Genomic DNA, 18689 nt, shown 5'->3' on the forward strand with positions numbered 1-18689 from the left:
ATTCAAGCCCTCGGTTTACCCGCGCTCATAACATTAACACAGAATCAGAACGACAAGGAGAATCGCTCTAACCGGCACGTGCCGCAGTTCAGTATCATCAGCTGCTCTACTCGTGGTCATGTTCTGTTAACTTCAAACTCAATTTGTGAATGTGTCATCAGTAACTATGAATACAGTACAGATATTTCATAAATCATCCCTTATTCCTATTAAACATAGAGTCTTTAGAGTCTTAATTATTGTCCAACTTCCCTGAAACCCCCTTTTGGCCTATACATTATCTACAATATACAGATTAGAAACATTCATCTTAAAAAAAAAAAAAAGGAAAATAAAATATAGTTTATCACACTTTCCAAGGTTTAACAAAATACTTAAAAAATTACACGCATGCGCAATTCATCGGTTCTCAAATCGGACGCGTCCGAAATAAACGGTTTTCGGTTCAGTGTACTGGTGATCCAGAAACCGATGCAACCGGTTCTTGACTCGAGAATGAGAATCAGCTCATCGGTTCTTAAATCGGACGCGTCCGACAGAAACGATTCTCGGTTCAGTGTACTGGTGATCCGAAAACCAATGCAACTGGTTCTTGACTAGAGAACGAGAACTGCTCCAGGAGTGGGCGTGTTCGTTCGTCATCTGGCTCGGCTCAGTGTTCATCTTCAGTTCGGTCTTCACAGCAATTCAGTCAGTGTACTGTTTGAGTAAATTCATTTCTCCGGGATATTGAGTGTCAGTCACGTTAAAAAAGGTAACAGCTTAAGTAATTTGTGGATTAATGCTTATTGGAGATGCGAACCGTTTCAAACGATTCAGTTCGATTTTGTGAACTGGTTCATCCGGTTCACTAAGAAGAACCGGTTAAATTGAACGATTCGTTCACGAATCGGACAACACTAGGATGTAGCTCGGAAGCGGGAGAGAGAAGGAGCTCTGGTGGTTTTCTTTTTGGGCTCACACGGTAGCATGCCTTTTTTTTTTTTTTTGTTAACCATGGTCAGGGTATTTTCTGGCAAACCGTTTACCAATCACGTTTCTCACTCGGCAAAGCAATCTGTGGTACACGGCTCTACCAACACACGATGAGTGACTCGCGAAGCACAAAGTTCCTCCGTGTTTTCTCAGCACTATATCATAGAAAATACGAGATTTGAGAAGTAGACGGCGGGGCAACATTTAAAACATTTCAAAGTTAAAGTTCATGCAAACACATTTTGATAGACAAGTTTCAGTCAAATATTTATGGTTAATGCCTATAACAAAACCCAGTGTTAAAGCAAAGCGCAAACAATTATATCTGGAACATTAGAATGGGCTAGGTGCACAAGATGGCGCCGGTGAGCTTCAGCGACGCGAGTGTGTGCATACTTATTTCCAGTCCTGTGACGCTCGCATTTACTATAAGGGAAACTTACATACGAAACTTGGCTAGATGGATATAATTAATGTTTTTCAAATTTAACAGCTAATAGTGGTATATCAAAGACACGAGGAAACATCCTCCCTACATTTTTGCATACCTCTGTGTGGAAATTCATCAAGATACAAGGTTTCTGACTGTCAAACGAGACAGATATTTCTGATAAAGTATGTATGTTTTATTAACTTTATTTGATAACAGTTTATAACAGTGTACAATTAAACGTAATGCTATTAAGGTAGGTTTGCATTAATTAAAAGATCGCTGTTTGCATGCAACATTTTATCTATGTTTTTATCATGTTTATCTGTTTTGTAAAATATCTGCAGCATCAATAATTTTGTCTATAAGCAGCGCATGTATTTTGTTACGAATTCTTCAGATAAAACAAATTTTAAAATTAGTCATGTATTAGTTGTATTATTTTACAGCCCGTTTTTTTTTCATTTCAAAATGTTTGATGCAAAGTTGACTATGTCAAATAATAAAATATGTTGTGAAAATGATGATGAAACAAACTAATGTACGTGCACAATTGAGAAATGTGAAGATAAATCACAGCCCATGTCTCACAAGGTCAACATTTCATTAACAAAGAAATAAAAATAATAATCAATGTAATACATACATTTTCTAGAAATAATTTATTTTTACATTTACATAATTGGTAAGGTAAAAATAAATTATGTATCTGTGTGTACACACCATGAGTTCAATTTTCATTTCGTGAACAGTAGGGAACATTAGTGTATTTAATTCATTCACCGGACCCAAACATACAGTTTCAAATGCACTGGCTCAGTTAACATTTATCGAATAGTAATAATAGTAGTGTAAATCATATTTGTATTTGAAGTGATATTATAAATCCTGTAAACATATATAGAAGGTAATATTTGGATTTCTCCGGTTCTCTGCACTGGCGTTTAGCACAATCGGAAGTATCAAAGCACACACTCGCAAGACCGGAAATCCAAGATGGCGGAGATATGCAACTATTTATTTATTTTTAATTTTTTTTTGTGCAAAAATTATACAAAAAAATGTACAAGCATATACATCTCACAACAATTACAAAAACAAATAAACATTCATAAGAATATGTAAAATAAAACAATTCATGCCTTTTTGTTCTTAATTTTATCTAATGTAGTACCATATTGTTTAATCTCTTTTATAAAATGTTCAAAGTTTGGCTTAGCTTTAGACCATTTTTTCACATGAATGTGATATTTTCCAAGCAAAATTAAAAGTTGCGTAAGAAAGCACATTGTACTTTTTGAATCAACATTGTCCTGTACAAAAAAAAAATACAATATCATACAGATCAATTTGTATACAGGTTCCAAACAATCTAGAAATGAAATTAGATACATCCAACCAAAACATTTTTGAATAAATACAATAAAAAAAAAGATGAGTCAAAGATTCTTTGGCAGTGCTACAGAATTCACATGTATTTTCAGTATTTAAATTGAAACGTTCGAGCAATTCCTTAACAGGGTAAATTTTGTGTAATATTTTATAGATACCTCTCTAATCTTGTTATTAATAAAAAACCTATTTGTTATTGACCATACTTTTTTCCAATTAACGTGTTCATATTTAGTAGACCAAAACATTGTTGAACATGGTAAATAGTTTGTTTTTAAAATGTTTCTAATATATTTATTACTACATTTATCTACTACAATATTAATATCTCCAATAAATATTGTATCACTACAAAAACTAGTTTGATGATCAATGCTAACAGGAGAGAATCCTGGATTTCGCAATAATGATACCACTCTGCCAGGGATTGCATCAAAGATAATAGAGTATTCTCTTGGCCTCACAGGGATCATAAATTTATTGAGAAATTCAGAATATGTTAAAAGGAGACCTTGTTCATTAAGCAACTGACTAACTGTAAGAATTCCACTGTCGTACCATGTCTGATTAAAGATTGACTTTTTTTTGTACAAGATATCTTTATTATTCCATATAAAATATCGGTGCGGTGAAAAGTTATTTTTATAGATGAATTGCCAAGCCAGCAGTGCCTGCTTATGAAAGTTTGCCATTTTCACTGGGATTTTTTCAACTGGAAAATTACATTTTAAAAGGAAATTAATGCCACCCAAAGAGTTAAATATGTAATTGGGGAAAACATTCCATACACTATCTTTATTTTTAATAAATTCAATTATCCATTTGATCTTAAACACATTATTAAGATCTGTAAAGTTTAAAACTTCAAGGCCACCAAAGTCGGAGATATGCAAACTACCCCATACTGTAGACTATCCAATATGCGTCACTTCCACGTATCCATTGTGGGCATAAAGAACACGTTTTTTAACGATCACATGCATAGTTACAGTATGTCCAATAACAATATAACACGATATAATAAAAATCAGAGATGGTTTAAATGTCCTTTGAAATCACGCTAACCAATTGTTTTTGTCACAGTGTCTGGGTTGTGTTCCCTGGGTGTCCACTAGATGTCCTCTTTTCCCACGGTGTCTTTCACTTCATTAATCACATTCCTCACGTCCCTGCTTAATTATTTTATAATTATTTAATTATAAATAATTATATTAGCACCCAGCTGTCACTAATTACCTATCATCACAGCCTGTCAGTTTCCCATTAGCATTTGTCTCTCCTTGTGTATATAACCCGGTCTGTCTTAGTATGTGTCTTAGTATGTGAGTCGTTGTGAATTCATGTCCGTCAATCTGTCTTGCCCGTGCCTTGTCTTCTTGTTCTTGTTCTTGTTCTTGTTCTGTTTATGTTTGGATGTATGTTTTGGTTTCGACCCCTGCCTGGACTGTTATTCTTTTGGATTAACCCTTGAATAAAGACTTATCTGCAATTGGTTCTATCTCCGTGCCTCATTGGATCCCTGCCGTGACAGTTTTGGTATGTGGGGCATTTTAAGTAGATCATTAATTAAAACATTTATATTAGCAGATTATTTTATTACTAATAAGATCAATAAAAGCAGTCAAAATTATTTTATAAATAAATTATATAAATAAATTACAATATCGTATTTTGGATTTAGGTTTTAGGACAGCTTTGATTAAAGGATTTGATCCACTTCAAACGTTGACTACTGTATAAACACACACACACACACACACAAAGAAAACAAGTAGTTAGAATATAAATATTTAGAATATAGAAAGAAAGTGGGTTTTTTTATGAAAAACAAGTAGCCTAAATAGAAAACGAACAGAAAGCAGGTAGAGGGTCAAGTGTTTTCTTTATTTAAATGCAAACATGTAAACAAATAGGTTCAGAATTATGTGAAGTTACATATTGACATTATTTTTAAAGTTACATTTTGTGACATAGGTAAGTATAGTTTCCAGATGTGAATGGGTGGGGGGTATTTTCTTCATCAAACCAAAGTCACAGTAAGTGATGTATCATTCCTGAATCCTGATATGAATCAGTCTTTGAAAGACCCATTATTAAAGACAATTCAGTGACAAATTATTAAACACAGACACTTTAATTTTTCCTGAATGAATCTGAATCTCGGACGAATAGATTGAATAAAAGGCTTCTTTATTAACACAGTAACTTACCGACATCTAGTGGCGATATTATTTTCATACGTATCATAAAGTAGGCATATCATTTCATTTTGTCATTACACATTTCTGTGTTAAAAATGTTGTATTAAACATTAATCTCATTTCATTATACATCTGTAATTGCTATGTAAAGGCATGTAAAGCCGTCTGATCAGCATTAAACTGTAAACAGGCCTACTACATCTAAAAGCAGCTTCAGACACAGCTTCTATCTCTGAAGGCTTAATTAATACTTATTTAATTGGTAACAGCCTATTGTCATATTACATGTATTCTAATTTAACATTATCATTTAAGAATTTTACATTAAATATGACATACATACAAACCCGATTGCAAAAAATTTGGGACGCTGTAAAAATTGTGAGTATATGGAATAATTTACTAATCTCATAAACTTATATTTTATTCACAATAGAATATAGATAATATATCAAATGTTGAAAGTGAGACATTTTGAAATGTCATGCCAAATATTGGCTCATTTTGGATTTCATGAGAGCTACACATTCCAAAAAAGTTGGGACAAGTAGCAATAAGAGGCTGGAAAAGTTAAATGTACATGTAAGTAACAGCTGGATGACCAATTTGCAACTTATTAGGTCAATTGGTAACATGATTGGGTATAAAAAGAGCCTCACAGAGTGGCAGTGTCTCTCAGAAGTCAAGATGGGCAGAGGATCACCAATTCCTCCAATGCTGCGGCAAAAAATAGTGGAGCAATATCAGAAAGGAGTTTCTCAGAGAATAATTTAAGAGTTTGAAGTTATCATCATCTACAGTGCATAATATCATCCAAAGATTCAGAGAATCTGCAACAATCTCTGTTCGTAAGGCTCAAGGCTGGAAAACCATACTGGATGCCCGTGATCTTCGGGCTCTTAGACAGCACTGCATCACATACAGGAATGCTACTGTATGGAAATCACAACATGGGAATACTTCCAGAAAACATTGTCGGTGAACACAATCCACCGTGACATTCGCCGTTGCCGGCTAAAACTCTATAGGTCAAAAAATAAGCCATACCTAAACATGATCCAGAAGCACAGGTGTTTTCTCTGGACCAAGGCTCATTTAAAATGGACTGTGGCAAAGTGGAAAACTGTTCTGTGGTCAGACCTATCAAAATTAGAATTTTCTTTTTTTTTTTGGAAAACTGGGACACCATGTCATTTGGACTAAAGAGGACAAGGACAACCCAAGTTGTTATCAGCGCTCAGTTCAGAAGCCTGCATCTCTGATGGGGTTGCATGATTGCATGTGACATGGGCAGCTTTCACATCTGGAAAGGTACCATCAATGCTGAAAGGTCTAAGGAGCTGGAAAATTTGAAACTTCCACATCATTGCATTCTGTTTTTATTCACAATGTCCCAACTTTTTTGGAATCGGGTTTGTATTTAGGCCTAATACGACATTGTTTAAATGGTTTATAAAAATTATTTTCCCCTAATGGGAACGCAAATTTCTGACACTGATAGAATCATTTCTGGTGAGTGCAGGTTTGAAGTAAATTTCATTTTTCAGATTTCTGAATTAAATTAAAAAACGATTGGGATGAAACCCTGATTTTATGCAGATTCTTCACAAAAACGACAGTCTTCTTTAGGCTATTCATTTATTTTATGTGAGAATTAAGAATAAAAAAAAAATCTGCTGGCAGAATTTGGAAGAATATAAATCATTAAAGCACAAACATCTGCAATTATCTTAAAGTAATTAGTCATTTTCCTATCAATACATAGTTGCTGAATATAATTTTTCACTTGCTGCCTTTTCAACCTAAGGAAATAGGCAGCAGAATTCTGCTCACTTGTCGCCAATTCAGATGAGATCTGATAAAGCCATGGATTTACAGAAGCCTACTAAGTGTATAGTTACTTCAACCCTGATACTACATAAGTAATTGATAACTGAAAACGCCACACAGCAGTAGATTAGCTGATGCTAGGATTAGACATAGCACAAGGAATAAATTAAAAAAACATTTTACAGATTGCAATGTAACGGTTAAAATAATGTAAATATGTAACTTCATAGTTCTGTGCATATTTGTTTACATGTGCACCACTGTTTGTAAGTGTGTATTGCTACTAGATCTTAAATTTCAAAGTACAGCTGTGCAATAAAGGTGTTCTATACTATAAATTCACTATAATGAAAGTGTGTAATATATTTAACTGATACAATAATTGCCAGGTAAAATACTATTACAAACATTATTACAGTATGTCAACCATTACATCTTTCATCTTTGACCCTCAAACTCTAGCACTGTCTATTCTAATTATATTTTATCTATTTTTTTTTTATTCTAACTGCTTGTTTTTCCTCCAACACTAAATTTCTGTATTCTTTTTAAATTCTTTCTATTTGTTTCTTTGTTTTCTTTGTATTGTATGTATTTATGGATGTGTGTTTTGTGTTTATATATATGTAACGAATTAAAACTTCCTAATTACGGTAAGGAGGCGGGAACCGGCGGACAATCAAACGGAAACTTTAATGACAAAATAAAGACAAAACAGTGCGTCAGCCCCTCACAGACGACTGACGCGCACAAATAAAAACCAAACACAACTTAAACCCAGGCCTGGTCCTCTCTCGTCCGTCACTGTCATCACTCCTGTTTTGTATCCTTCCATCTCCTACATGGGACTCGAGACCGGTGGGTCGAGCAGGTGTCGCTCATATCCAGAGGTGGGTAGAGTACCCAAAAACTGTACTCAAGTAAAAGTAAAAGTACTTATAGAAATATTTACTCAAGTAAAAGTAAAAGTACTAGTCTTGAATAGTTACTTGAGTAAGAGTAAAAGAGTATCGGATAAAAAATCTACTCAAGTAGTTAGTTCCTAGTTACTTTGGGTCATATATACTGAGCCTATTTTTATTTAGATATATAGATAAAATGTATGTAATGTATGTGTATGTGTATATATATATATATATATATATATATTTAATCAGCCTTTACTCCAGTCTTCAGTGTCACATAATCCTTCAGAAATCATTCCAATATGTTGATTTACTATCAGTGGTGTTCTTTTTTTTTATCTTTCTGTTCATCAAATAATCCTAAACAAAATCTCACAGGTTCCAAAAAAATATTAAGCAGCAAAACTGTTTCCAGCACTGGTAATAAATCAATATATTAGATTTATATTTTGAAGGATCATAACTCTGAAAACTGGAGTAACAGTTGATGAAAATTCGGATTTGCATCACAAAATAAATTATATTTTAAAGTATGTATTATATATGTATAAATAACCTCTGACACAGAGAAGAGAGAAAACTCCTCACATGACCGCTAAGTTACCGAACATCTGAACATAACAAACCAAATGCACATTGATGGATCTTCTTCTGTCTGCACGCAGAAGTATATTTCTGCAAGCGTAAATATTGTGTAAATATCATAATTAATTGTGTCTAGGCATATGGGGGTCATCATGTGACACACAGCAGCCAAAACAGCATATTGGCAAATTATTATTAAGCATTATTTTTTTTTTTTTATTAGAAACATTCCAAGATGCATGAAATATATAATGAAATATCTCGATTCTCGAGCCTAATTATGTAATTTATTATAAAACCCTTTCTAAGTAACAGATATAGGTGTCATGCCATAACATATTTTTAATACGGCTGACTTTATATTAAATGTGAATTTAACATTGAAAGTTAATGTTATATAAAAACTGCTACTAATCTTTCATTGTTCAGAAAGAGAACGAATAAAATTTACATTATTAAAGATCATTTTCACTGACAGTCTAGAGTTCAATCACTCTCAGAAATTCCCATTAAAATCACTGAAACTGTTAACACTGTGAAATCAATATCTTATTTACCGATTCGTACACACATCTGCAATTGGTTGTTTCTGACGAGAGAATTCGCCAGAAAGAGGTCTCCAGTCAGCGAGCGAGTGAAGGAAGCACCGGGATTTTAGCGATGACTCATCGGAACACCTCTGATTGGCCAATGCTTTAATAAGCTCAACAGAATCGTGTGTGATTGGTTATAATGCGCAGCGCTGTATACACACATCTATCTCTGGCTCAGCGCCAGCCAGCGAACACAGATCTGAATTTAGCAGCTGATGATATAACTTGCTGAACGTTCTCATGCCGGTGTGATTGTATTGAAATGAATAAAATATTAATCGGCTATTTTTTGTCTTTTGGAAGCTGCATTCAGCTTGGTTCCCTTCTGTTATAAGCCACACGTACAACAAACTAATGTCACAGGTATCGTGTACTGTAATCGAATGTAGCCCAAGTTATTACCTGTTGAACAGTAGACAGCATCATCTAATAAGGATCTCCATTGCTAGCAAATAATAGCCTTTGCAGATTTGCTTTCAATTCAGTGCAGTTCCATAGCCTCGTTTTCAACGCTGCTGATATTCTTAAACGTTACAACTCCGAGTGAACCGCTTTAGACGCTCAGTGCGTGCGGCAGGGAACTGAACGAATCATTCAAACTGATTCATGAACCAATTCAATCGTTTGCCAACTGGTTTGATCAAGCCTTTGAACAGAATTGACTCAAAAGAATGAATCATTCGCGAATGAACATCACTCATTTCTCATTGTCCAGAGAAAAGTAGACGTCGCGTTTGGAATAAACTGAAGCATTTATAGCATTAATTGCATTAATATAAAGTAACGAGAGTAACGAAGTAAAAGTACAGATTTTTTCCCAAAAATTTACTCAAGTAAGAGTAAAAAGTACCCATCTTTAAATATACTCCAAAAGTATTAGTTACCCAAAAAATTACTCAAGTAAATGTAATGAAGTAAATGTAACTCGTTACTACCCACCTCTACTCATATCCAATTACTCCACCGGCCTCGCTCCTGTTCCCACGGTTCTCGGCCCCGCCCCACTTTACAAATAGCAGCAGGCGCCGGCCCCCTGGCGACTCCTCAACTCCCTCACGGATGGCAGCTGCCCCTCCACATTACCAAAACAAGTGGTTAGCGTGATTTCAACACGACATTTAAACCATCTCTGATTTTTATTATATCGTGTTATATTGTTATTGGACATACTGTGATCGTTAAAAAAAAACTGCACGTGTTGGATATGCGGAAGTGATGCATATTGGATAGTCTACAGTATTCTAATGTTCCAGATATAATTTTTTGCGCTCTGCTTTAACACTGGGTTTTGAACCATAAATATTTGACTGAAACTTGTCTATCAAAATCTGTTTGCATGAACTTTAACTTTGAAATATTTTAAATGTTGCCCCGCCTTCTACTTCTCAAACCTCGTAGAAAATACCCTGACCAACCATTTGGTTTTCTATTGGAGGTTGTTACTTTTGAATAACGTGGAACTTGAGTTCTTACGTGTTTTTTTTGTATATTGCTTTATAAACCAGGGAGTAGTGAGTAGGAAAGTATGTCACGTGACTTCCATGGTAAGGAACGGTGCTACTTGTGTATGTTTTGGTTTTTATTTAGTGCAGGTTAGGTAGGGCGTGTTGTGCACCGTTGATTTTGTTTTTGTTTTATTTTTTTGGTTTAGTAGATTAGTGAGGATGGGGAATGTAGTTGGATAGTGGGTTTTGTTTTGTTTATTTCTTTAATTTAGCACCGCTCAGGTTCCTACTCCCTGGGCATGGTTTTTGTATTCCTCTTTTGTGCATGTTGGTGATATAAATGAATATATGTAATTTTATGAATCAAACCCTATTTTTGTCCTTGCGTCCTTTTTGCACCAGCACCTTAAAAACGTTAAAAGGGTTAATTAATATTATTTCATGTTGTGTTCCCTCATGCCCTTAGCCATTTCAGGGACGTAACAATGACCTAAAGCTATAGAGCTGATTGTTATATTATATAACATCCTATAACATTAAAATGACATTTTTAAATCTTACTCCAAAAAGAAAGAAAAAGGGATGGTAAACAGCATCAAATGCTGAAAACAAAGATGGAGAAATCCACCTTACTACAGATTTAATATCACCTCCTAAATGGTTTCTTTTGCCATCTTTCCATTTTTTTTTTTTTTTTGCACAGTAATCTTCATTGCAGTGTCATGCTCCATTACAAACATTAGGACAATGTACAAACAATGCACATGTAGAAACATTGGGGCTTTTATTCCACTGGCTGTATCTAAGGGGTGTAAATATTTGCAAAAATATGAAATTCAGGTTGATGAAAAGGGGATGTGTTTATGTCCAATCAGATGTTACTCATATGTGGGGAATCAACGGAAGGGGAAACAAGAGTTGTCAATTGGTGCAAACTGTGACGATTTAGGAACAGTGGAGCATGAGTTTCTGCATGCGCTGGGTTTCTGGCACGAGCAATCCAGATCTGACAGAGACGACTATGTCACCATCATGTGGGACCAGATTGAAGAGGGTAACTATTGAATTCTTAAATACACTCATCAATAATAACATCACTCTGTCTCACAAAACTCCTTACATCCATACATATAATTATATTAAATACAAAGTAATTTGTTCATCAACTAATTTGCGGTTTGTTTTTCACTTAGGTAAAGAGCAAAACTTTAATTCATATGATGAAACGGTGTCAAGCTCTCTCGGTGTCCCCTATGATTATGGTTCAGTCATGCACTACAGTAAGACATCCTTCAGCAAAGGCAGTGAACCAACCATTGTTACTAAAATACCAGAATTCTTGGATGTGATTGGTCAACACATGGAGTTTAGTGACAGTGACCTGATCAAGCTGAACCGCCTATACAATTGTAGTAAGTTTATGATTAAGCACTTTCTGTGAAATAATCCTCCATTGTTGTTTTTTTATAAATATATTGACATTAGTTTGACTGATAAGATAAAGCCTACTCGCTCAACTAATAATTTACTTCTCTCACTCATCTTGTTCTAAACATATTTTATAATTCTTCCAGCTACAGCCTCAATATTTCTGGACTCTTGCCAGTTTGAGGAGCCAAATATCTGTGGCATGATCCAGGGTGATGGTGGAAATGCCAAATGGGCTCGTGTACAAAGAGTAAAGGACGGTCCACAGACGGACTACACCAACCTGGGTCAATGTAAAGGTATGTACAGCCCTAACCACAAAATCATGTTTCAACCAAATTGAGTTTTGCATTTATTTACCAATGACAATTGCAATTTTTGAGCCACAGGATCACTAGCAATAAAACTTCATGCAAGTGAGTTAGGAGCATTTCACAATAGTTTTTTACCATTTATCATGCTCAGTAGCCTCACCCATTGTGAAACCTTATTTGTCCAAACTCCATACAAACACAAATATCTTTGGTTGTGATGCATCGAAAATACAGACTCGTCACTGTGAGTCACATCAAGCAGGAGTGTTGTGTGCATAATATTTAACTTTTTCACACAGCAAATATTTTTTTTTAAGTTTACACCAACTGTAAAAGAAAAAAAAATCTACTATTGCATTTTCATGACTTTACAAGAGGAATCAAAATATATAGAAGTATAAAAAATAAGTGCAAACTTACAGTCACTTTCTCAGCAGCTATATTAGAAACTTCATACTGTATGTTACACTGCCAGTGTCACACGGAAGACTATTTGTTTTAATTTTTGTTACATAACCACTTTGTAAAAAGTTTATTAAATCCATAATCCTGCATTGATACCTCTTTTTTGATAGTGGAAGTTTGGTCTTCATGATAAACACATTTTACTGATACCATAAGGAAATATTCTTTGACCTTGTCAAGACATTTCTTGTCAAGGATTGCAATATTACATGCAAAATTATTTTTAAACTCCATTATAAGGTAAGAAAGTGAGAATACTGGTTTAATGGTCTATTATCTAATAAAGTTTGTACTTCCACAGGGGTTGGGTTCTTCATGCATTTCAGTACAGCCACAGGAACCAAGGGTAAAAATGCTTTCCTGGAAAGTCGCCTCTTTCATCCCAAAAGACGCTCCCAATGCCTGCAGTTCTATCACTACAACAGCGGAAGCGTTGATGACCAGCTAAACATCTGGGTGCGTGAATACACAGTTAAAAACCCCAAAGGAGCTCTGAGACTCATTCAGAAGATAAGTGGTAATAATTTTTTGTTTAATACACCAATAGATTAATGCCTTTAGCCTATGTGTAACTTATACTTGTACAACCTAGGTGGACTTCGAGGCTCCTGGGAACTATACAATGTTACGCTAAATGTCTCTGATAAATTCAGAGTAGTGTTTGAAGGGGTTAAAGGAAGAAAACCATCAAAGGGTGGTCTGTCTCTGGACGACATCAACCTTTCAGAGACCAAGTGTCCTCAATTCACTTGGCGCATTCGTGATTTTACCAGGCTTCTCGCTACAACCCCTGCCGGTTCCAAAACCTACAGCCCCCGCTTCCTGTCCCCAGATGGTTACTCATTTCAGATTGGTTTGTACATTAATGGCTTGAAGGATAGTCCACATATGATGGCAATATACCTCCACTTGACCTCTGGACCCAAAGACAACAATCTCCAATGGCCATGTCCATGGCGTCAGGCATCTATGGAGCTGATGGACCAGAATCCAGACATCCAACATCGCATGAACAACATTAAGATGATCACTACAGATCCAAACATGACCTTCACAGACTGTAAGAAACAAAGTTATAGTTATGAGTCATTTTTATGTGCCATTAATGCTGATATGATAAATGCAGATACTTGGTTACAAATTTCTTATAGATACAATGCAATATGTGTTTTTAAATAGAATCTTCTCATTTTGTGCAGCCACATGTAATGTGAAGTATTTTTGGGACAACCCACGAAAAGTAGGCAGTCTAGTCACTGACACAGATGGTAGTAAATTCTACCGGGGGAGGGGTTACGGTACCAGCCATTACATCACACATGATCATCTGAAGAGTCGAAGCTTCATCAAAGGAGATGATGTCATCTTTCTCCTCTCCCTTGAAGGTGTGCAGTTCTTATTCAATACCAGTGAAATTCTTATGAAATATGACAAGAGTTTAAATTTCAACTTCATCAATAGATGTGACTGGACTTTTGGGGACTCAGACCAGAGAGTCTTGGAGACCGGAAATCAGAGACCTGCGATTAGAGATTGATGACCGTGATGCGGGGGAGCCAAAGAGACAGATGGTTGTATGCATCTATTTCCCAGTTTTCTCTTACTAAACTTGATAATTGTACCATTATTAAATGTAAATGTATGTACAGTAACTGCCATTCAGTGTTGTTGAGTAACTTACATGTAACCAAATTTTGTAACTTAATTACAAAACAAATGTTATAATCTGTTACAGGCACTGAGAGAAAAAAAATATGTGTAGTTAAATTACAGTTACCTATAAAAAATTACAGATTACAAAAAGGTTATCAGAATATTTTCACACACATACATATGATTGATTTCTTACAACTGTTTTATTTCCTATTTATGTCTAGCCTATGTATATGTTTTCTTTATTTAAAGACTGAAAGATTAACCCTGCCTGCTTTAAATGTTTGAAAATGATTAATCATCAAAAACATTAGAAATTGAGAAAAATAATCAAATGTAATCAGAAACATTACTTTATTAAAGCAATTGAAATACACTATTTATTAAATTTTACATAGGGTAACTTGTAATCTGTAAACTATTACATTTCCAAATTTCCAAACCTTCTCAACACTGCCCCCATTAAACTGAATTTTCTCTTACAGAACCCCACAGTCCTGGGACCATGGAATAAAAGATCCCCATGAGATGCAGCATACATCAAGAAGCCTCTATGGAGAGAGAGAAATCTTTCAAGAATTGGCCGTATATTGTGAGCTGAACTGGAGCTGGAGCTACTGAATTATAACCTGCATTAAAAAAAAAAAAAAAAAACTGATAAGTACTATGCTCAAAAAACGTTATTACTAGATTACTAGCACTTCTCATGTTCATTGCCTCCTTAAGATGATTTTCTTCTTGTTTTCCTCATTTGTAAGTTGCTTTGGATAAAACTGCCTGCAAAATGAATAAATGTAAAAGCATCAAAACAAATAGTCAACCATCAATGCTCCCACAGTTTATTAGTGGTATATTGTAGTCTGTAACAAAGTGATGTTTTATAAATAATTGTAATGTAATTTACATTCCAGAATTTTCAAAAGATGCAGCTGTCCATTGGCACTGCTCTATGTGAGAAACATCACATTCTCTGAGATCATGACCTGGTTGTCATCCTGTAAATGTATGCCTGCGATTGGACTAGGTTTAACCAGATATGTAGTCTCGAACCAAAACTTTTCTGTTTGTTTGGAGTGTTTGTTTGTTTGTTTTCTCTTCTTAGTTTTTGTTATGGTTAGTTTGCAATAATATTTTATCAAAACCTACAGAAGTTGATCAGTGGATATCATTTTTGTCTTTCCAGGGGTAAGAGAGGGCTCTCTTTTGCTTTTGTGTATTTGTGTTTGCGAGTGTTTATTAATTTATTTATTGTTTTTCTGCATTTCTGCAAAAATGTTGTTGTACCGAAGTGCATTTTTCTGATTTTCTTTCCAACGCATTCATTATCTCTTCTCAGAATGTGCCCGTGCCATCTTTTTATTTATTTATTTTTTAACTCTCAGATTTCCACTTGCAGCTGTTTTCTGATATTGTCATTTTTTCTCCCGATCATATTTTGTTTGCCCTAAGGAGAATCGCAGCATCTTCATTTCTGCTACTTCCATCTGTCGTACTTATGCTTTTGTTACTGCCTCTGCTTCCTTCCATACAGCATTGCTGATCTGATCAGAGTCTAATGAAGTTTTCCTTTTACTCTGGGGGGTATCTTCTTCTCACACATCACTCCTGTTATTCTTTGCCAGCTGTTCCATCCTGCTTGAATCCTTGATACTTCACCCTCCATGTTCTTGAACTGTGGATCCCAGGTACTTGAACTCTTTAGCTCAACTCTTTTACTCAGTCTGATGACCTTCTTCTCCTGGGTGTCTTTGCAAGTTGCCATGTACTCAGTCTTCTTCTTACTAACCTTCATGCCTCTAATCTCTAGGGCTTTGGTCCAGCTTTTGAGTCTTTCTTCTGCTTTGGTTCTTGTTTTGTTGCACAGAAAAACATCATGAGCAAACATCTTGTCCCATGGTGTTTCCCTTCTCACAGCATCGGTCAGGCAGTCAATGATGGTGATAAAAATCAGCTGACTAAGCGCTGATACTTGGTGGACTCCAACACTTCACTTCAAAACTGTCTCTCAATCCACCTGCACATCTACCAAGACAGCAAGCAGTTTCAGCCCAGATCCAGCCCATATCTTGCCCGCATGGATTTCACGTCTGAGATGTTGGTTTATGAAATACAATTTTAAAAATAGTTCGATTTAAATTATAATCACACCGATTAAAAAAATCTGTTTCGGTAATTACAGGGCCTAACATTAACCCAACTGATAGTTGAGTTTTGTTGCAAAGCACAAAATTATGGTGAAATTAGATATCTAATAGATATGAATCTTTCATTTATAAAACCTGACAGATAGGTAACATTTTTCTCACTCTTGCAACACATGAACCAGGCATGGTATATTACTGTTCATGTGTATTACCATATATTAGAGCTGTCAGTCAATTAAAAAATAACTGGTCACATTTTTTTCATGAAATGAATCACAAATAATCCCACCTAACATTTCATTTTTAAATATACTTTGATTAAATTTTTTAATGAATGTAGAAACAACATGCATTAGTGTATTTTTAATATTAGTTTAATGGCATATTTTATGACTGAAGGCAAATATCACTGATACCATACTGATATCTCTTGTTTTCCCCACTAGTATTTAATCATTGACTAGCCATTCAACATTACAGTATAATTGAGAACTATCAGTTTGAACATTTATTAGATTAAAAAACCCAACTAATTTAAGTGAACTTAAAACAATCTTCACATAAACCCATTATAATAAATTTCATATTTAGCTGCCTGTGCCCTTGAATGAAGCTGTCAAACTCTGATCTTGAAGTTAAATATAGATGAATACTTAAAGCTACAAAATTATTGATTTCCTCTTTCTTTCTTTTGTTTTTTTTTATTAACAGAATTAACACAGCAGCTTGTGTTATTAGGTTTTTGGTTGCTTTTATTTTAAGAGCTGCCACTGCTGAACTAAATGGGGAACTGACACGCATCCTGTTTTTTTTTTTACTTCTTTTTACCTTTTCTGGCATGCTTCTGGTCTTAAAGTCTCTACTAATGAACTAACAAGTTGAATCAGGTGTGTTAGATGAGAAAGACAGTGCTGGGCTGCACCAGGACATTTTTGAAAGTCACTGCATTTCAGAGACGTGTTCTTAATGTGATTCAAACATAAATACTTATATGCATGCATACTTTAAACTTTATGTTAACTTTATTGTAACATTATGACATAACTGATGACATAACTATGACATTGCATGCTCATAGTTTCATTTGCACTTTAAACAAAAATTATATACAGTGCACGCCACTGCATTTGTCAGTGGAAATGAAGTGCATATGCTACGAGCACAGTATATGACTGACAGGACTGACAAAATCTCATCCGCAGGTCACTGTTTTTCTACTGAAGCTCCCTCATCACCTGTCCGTTTCCTTGCCCGTTTGACTTGCTCTGAGGTGGAGTGTGGGTCTGAATAGTCTCTCATTTGATGTGGTCATATAAAGACGTTCTGTGTCTAAATAAATAATTCTTGTCAGAAAAAAAAGCCCTAGAATCCCTATCCCTGCCCCTGCCCCTGCTTTAATTGCATTAAATATTTTAAACTCCTTTTATCACTTGCGATAACATAATGTTGACAGCACTAATTTTAGTATATTAATCTACAGTGGAAAATATTACTTTTCATCACAGACTGCAGAAAATGTGTACAATTAAAGAAATGGTTGACCCCAAAATGAACATTTACTGAAAATTGACTCTCAGGCAATCCAAGATATAGATGAGTTTTCCCTTCATCAGAACAGATTTAAACAAATTTAGCATGACATAATTTGCTCACCAGTGGATTCACTATGCAGTGAATGGGTGCCATCAGAATGAGATTCTAAACTTACAATCCTCTTTTGCAAAAAGCTGTGTGTTTGTAAGAAACAAATCCATCAATCCAGCCTGATCTCACAATCAAAACGTACATATTTAGACGTAAATTAAAACTGTCCAATACGTATGTGCCTTTACGTATTTACAGTGTCATTTACGTATTATCTGGACGTAATTACAGGTTCGATACGTATCGAAATTTACGTAAAAACAACCTCAAATACGTACAGATAGAACGTGTTCTCTGACCAGTCAGTTATCCATAGAAATTTGCTCATGAAGCTGCTTTTCAATGCGTATCAGATTACTTTTTTTTTTTTAAATATGTATGTATATTTTCCCTTTTTATAATTTTTTTTGATAAATGTAAGATCCCTATACCTCACCCGAACCTAAACCTACCCATTTTATACAGAATGTTAAAAGAATAAAACACAATTTTAGTAAAAATATAACATTAAAACGTTATTTTGAGCCACTAACGTTAATCTTACACCTACCCCTAAACCTACCCATAACCATTTCTTAAAACTACATAACGTTAATGTTATAAATAAACAAATAACAGACAAACAAACATAATGTTAATCATTTATTTTTTGCGAAAAAATATCAAAAGTGGTACCAAAAGTAGT

At 34.8% G+C, this 18689-nt stretch overlaps 1 protein-coding gene and 1 pseudogene across 6 annotated transcripts in view; both read left to right on the top strand.

The window, feature by feature from the left end:
- The window catches only part of LOC132106950 (meprin A subunit beta-like), a 79145-nt gene that overhangs the window by 25909 nt on the left and 34547 nt on the right, over positions 1–18689 (top strand). For 3 of the 6 annotated variants that reach the window (XM_059513065.1, XM_059513064.1, XM_059513062.1), the window contains 8 exons: positions 11232–11410; positions 11550–11768; positions 11931–12083; positions 12865–13080; positions 13156–13623; positions 13763–13948; positions 14025–14137; positions 14702–15358. In XM_059513065.1, the coding sequence (XP_059369048.1) occupies positions 11232–11410; positions 11550–11768; positions 11931–12083; positions 12865–13080; positions 13156–13623; positions 13763–13948; positions 14025–14137; positions 14702–14743 (1576 nt within the window). In that variant the 3' untranslated portion in view covers positions 14744–15358. Of the gene's footprint in view, positions 1–11231; positions 11411–11549; positions 11769–11930; positions 12084–12864; positions 13081–13155; positions 13624–13762; positions 13949–14024; positions 14138–14701; positions 15359–18689 lie in introns of those variants that run through there. The other 3 variants (XM_059513067.1, XM_059513066.1, XM_059513068.1) reach the window with 3 other exon arrangements.
- The window catches only part of LOC132107367 (meprin A subunit beta-like), a 69491-nt pseudogene that overhangs the window by 17057 nt on the left and 33745 nt on the right, over positions 1–18689 (top strand).

Source organism: Carassius carassius, chromosome 27, assembly GCF_963082965.1.
Source record: "Carassius carassius chromosome 27, fCarCar2.1, whole genome shotgun sequence".
Classification (NCBI taxonomy): Eukaryota; Metazoa; Chordata; class Actinopteri; order Cypriniformes; family Cyprinidae; genus Carassius; species Carassius carassius.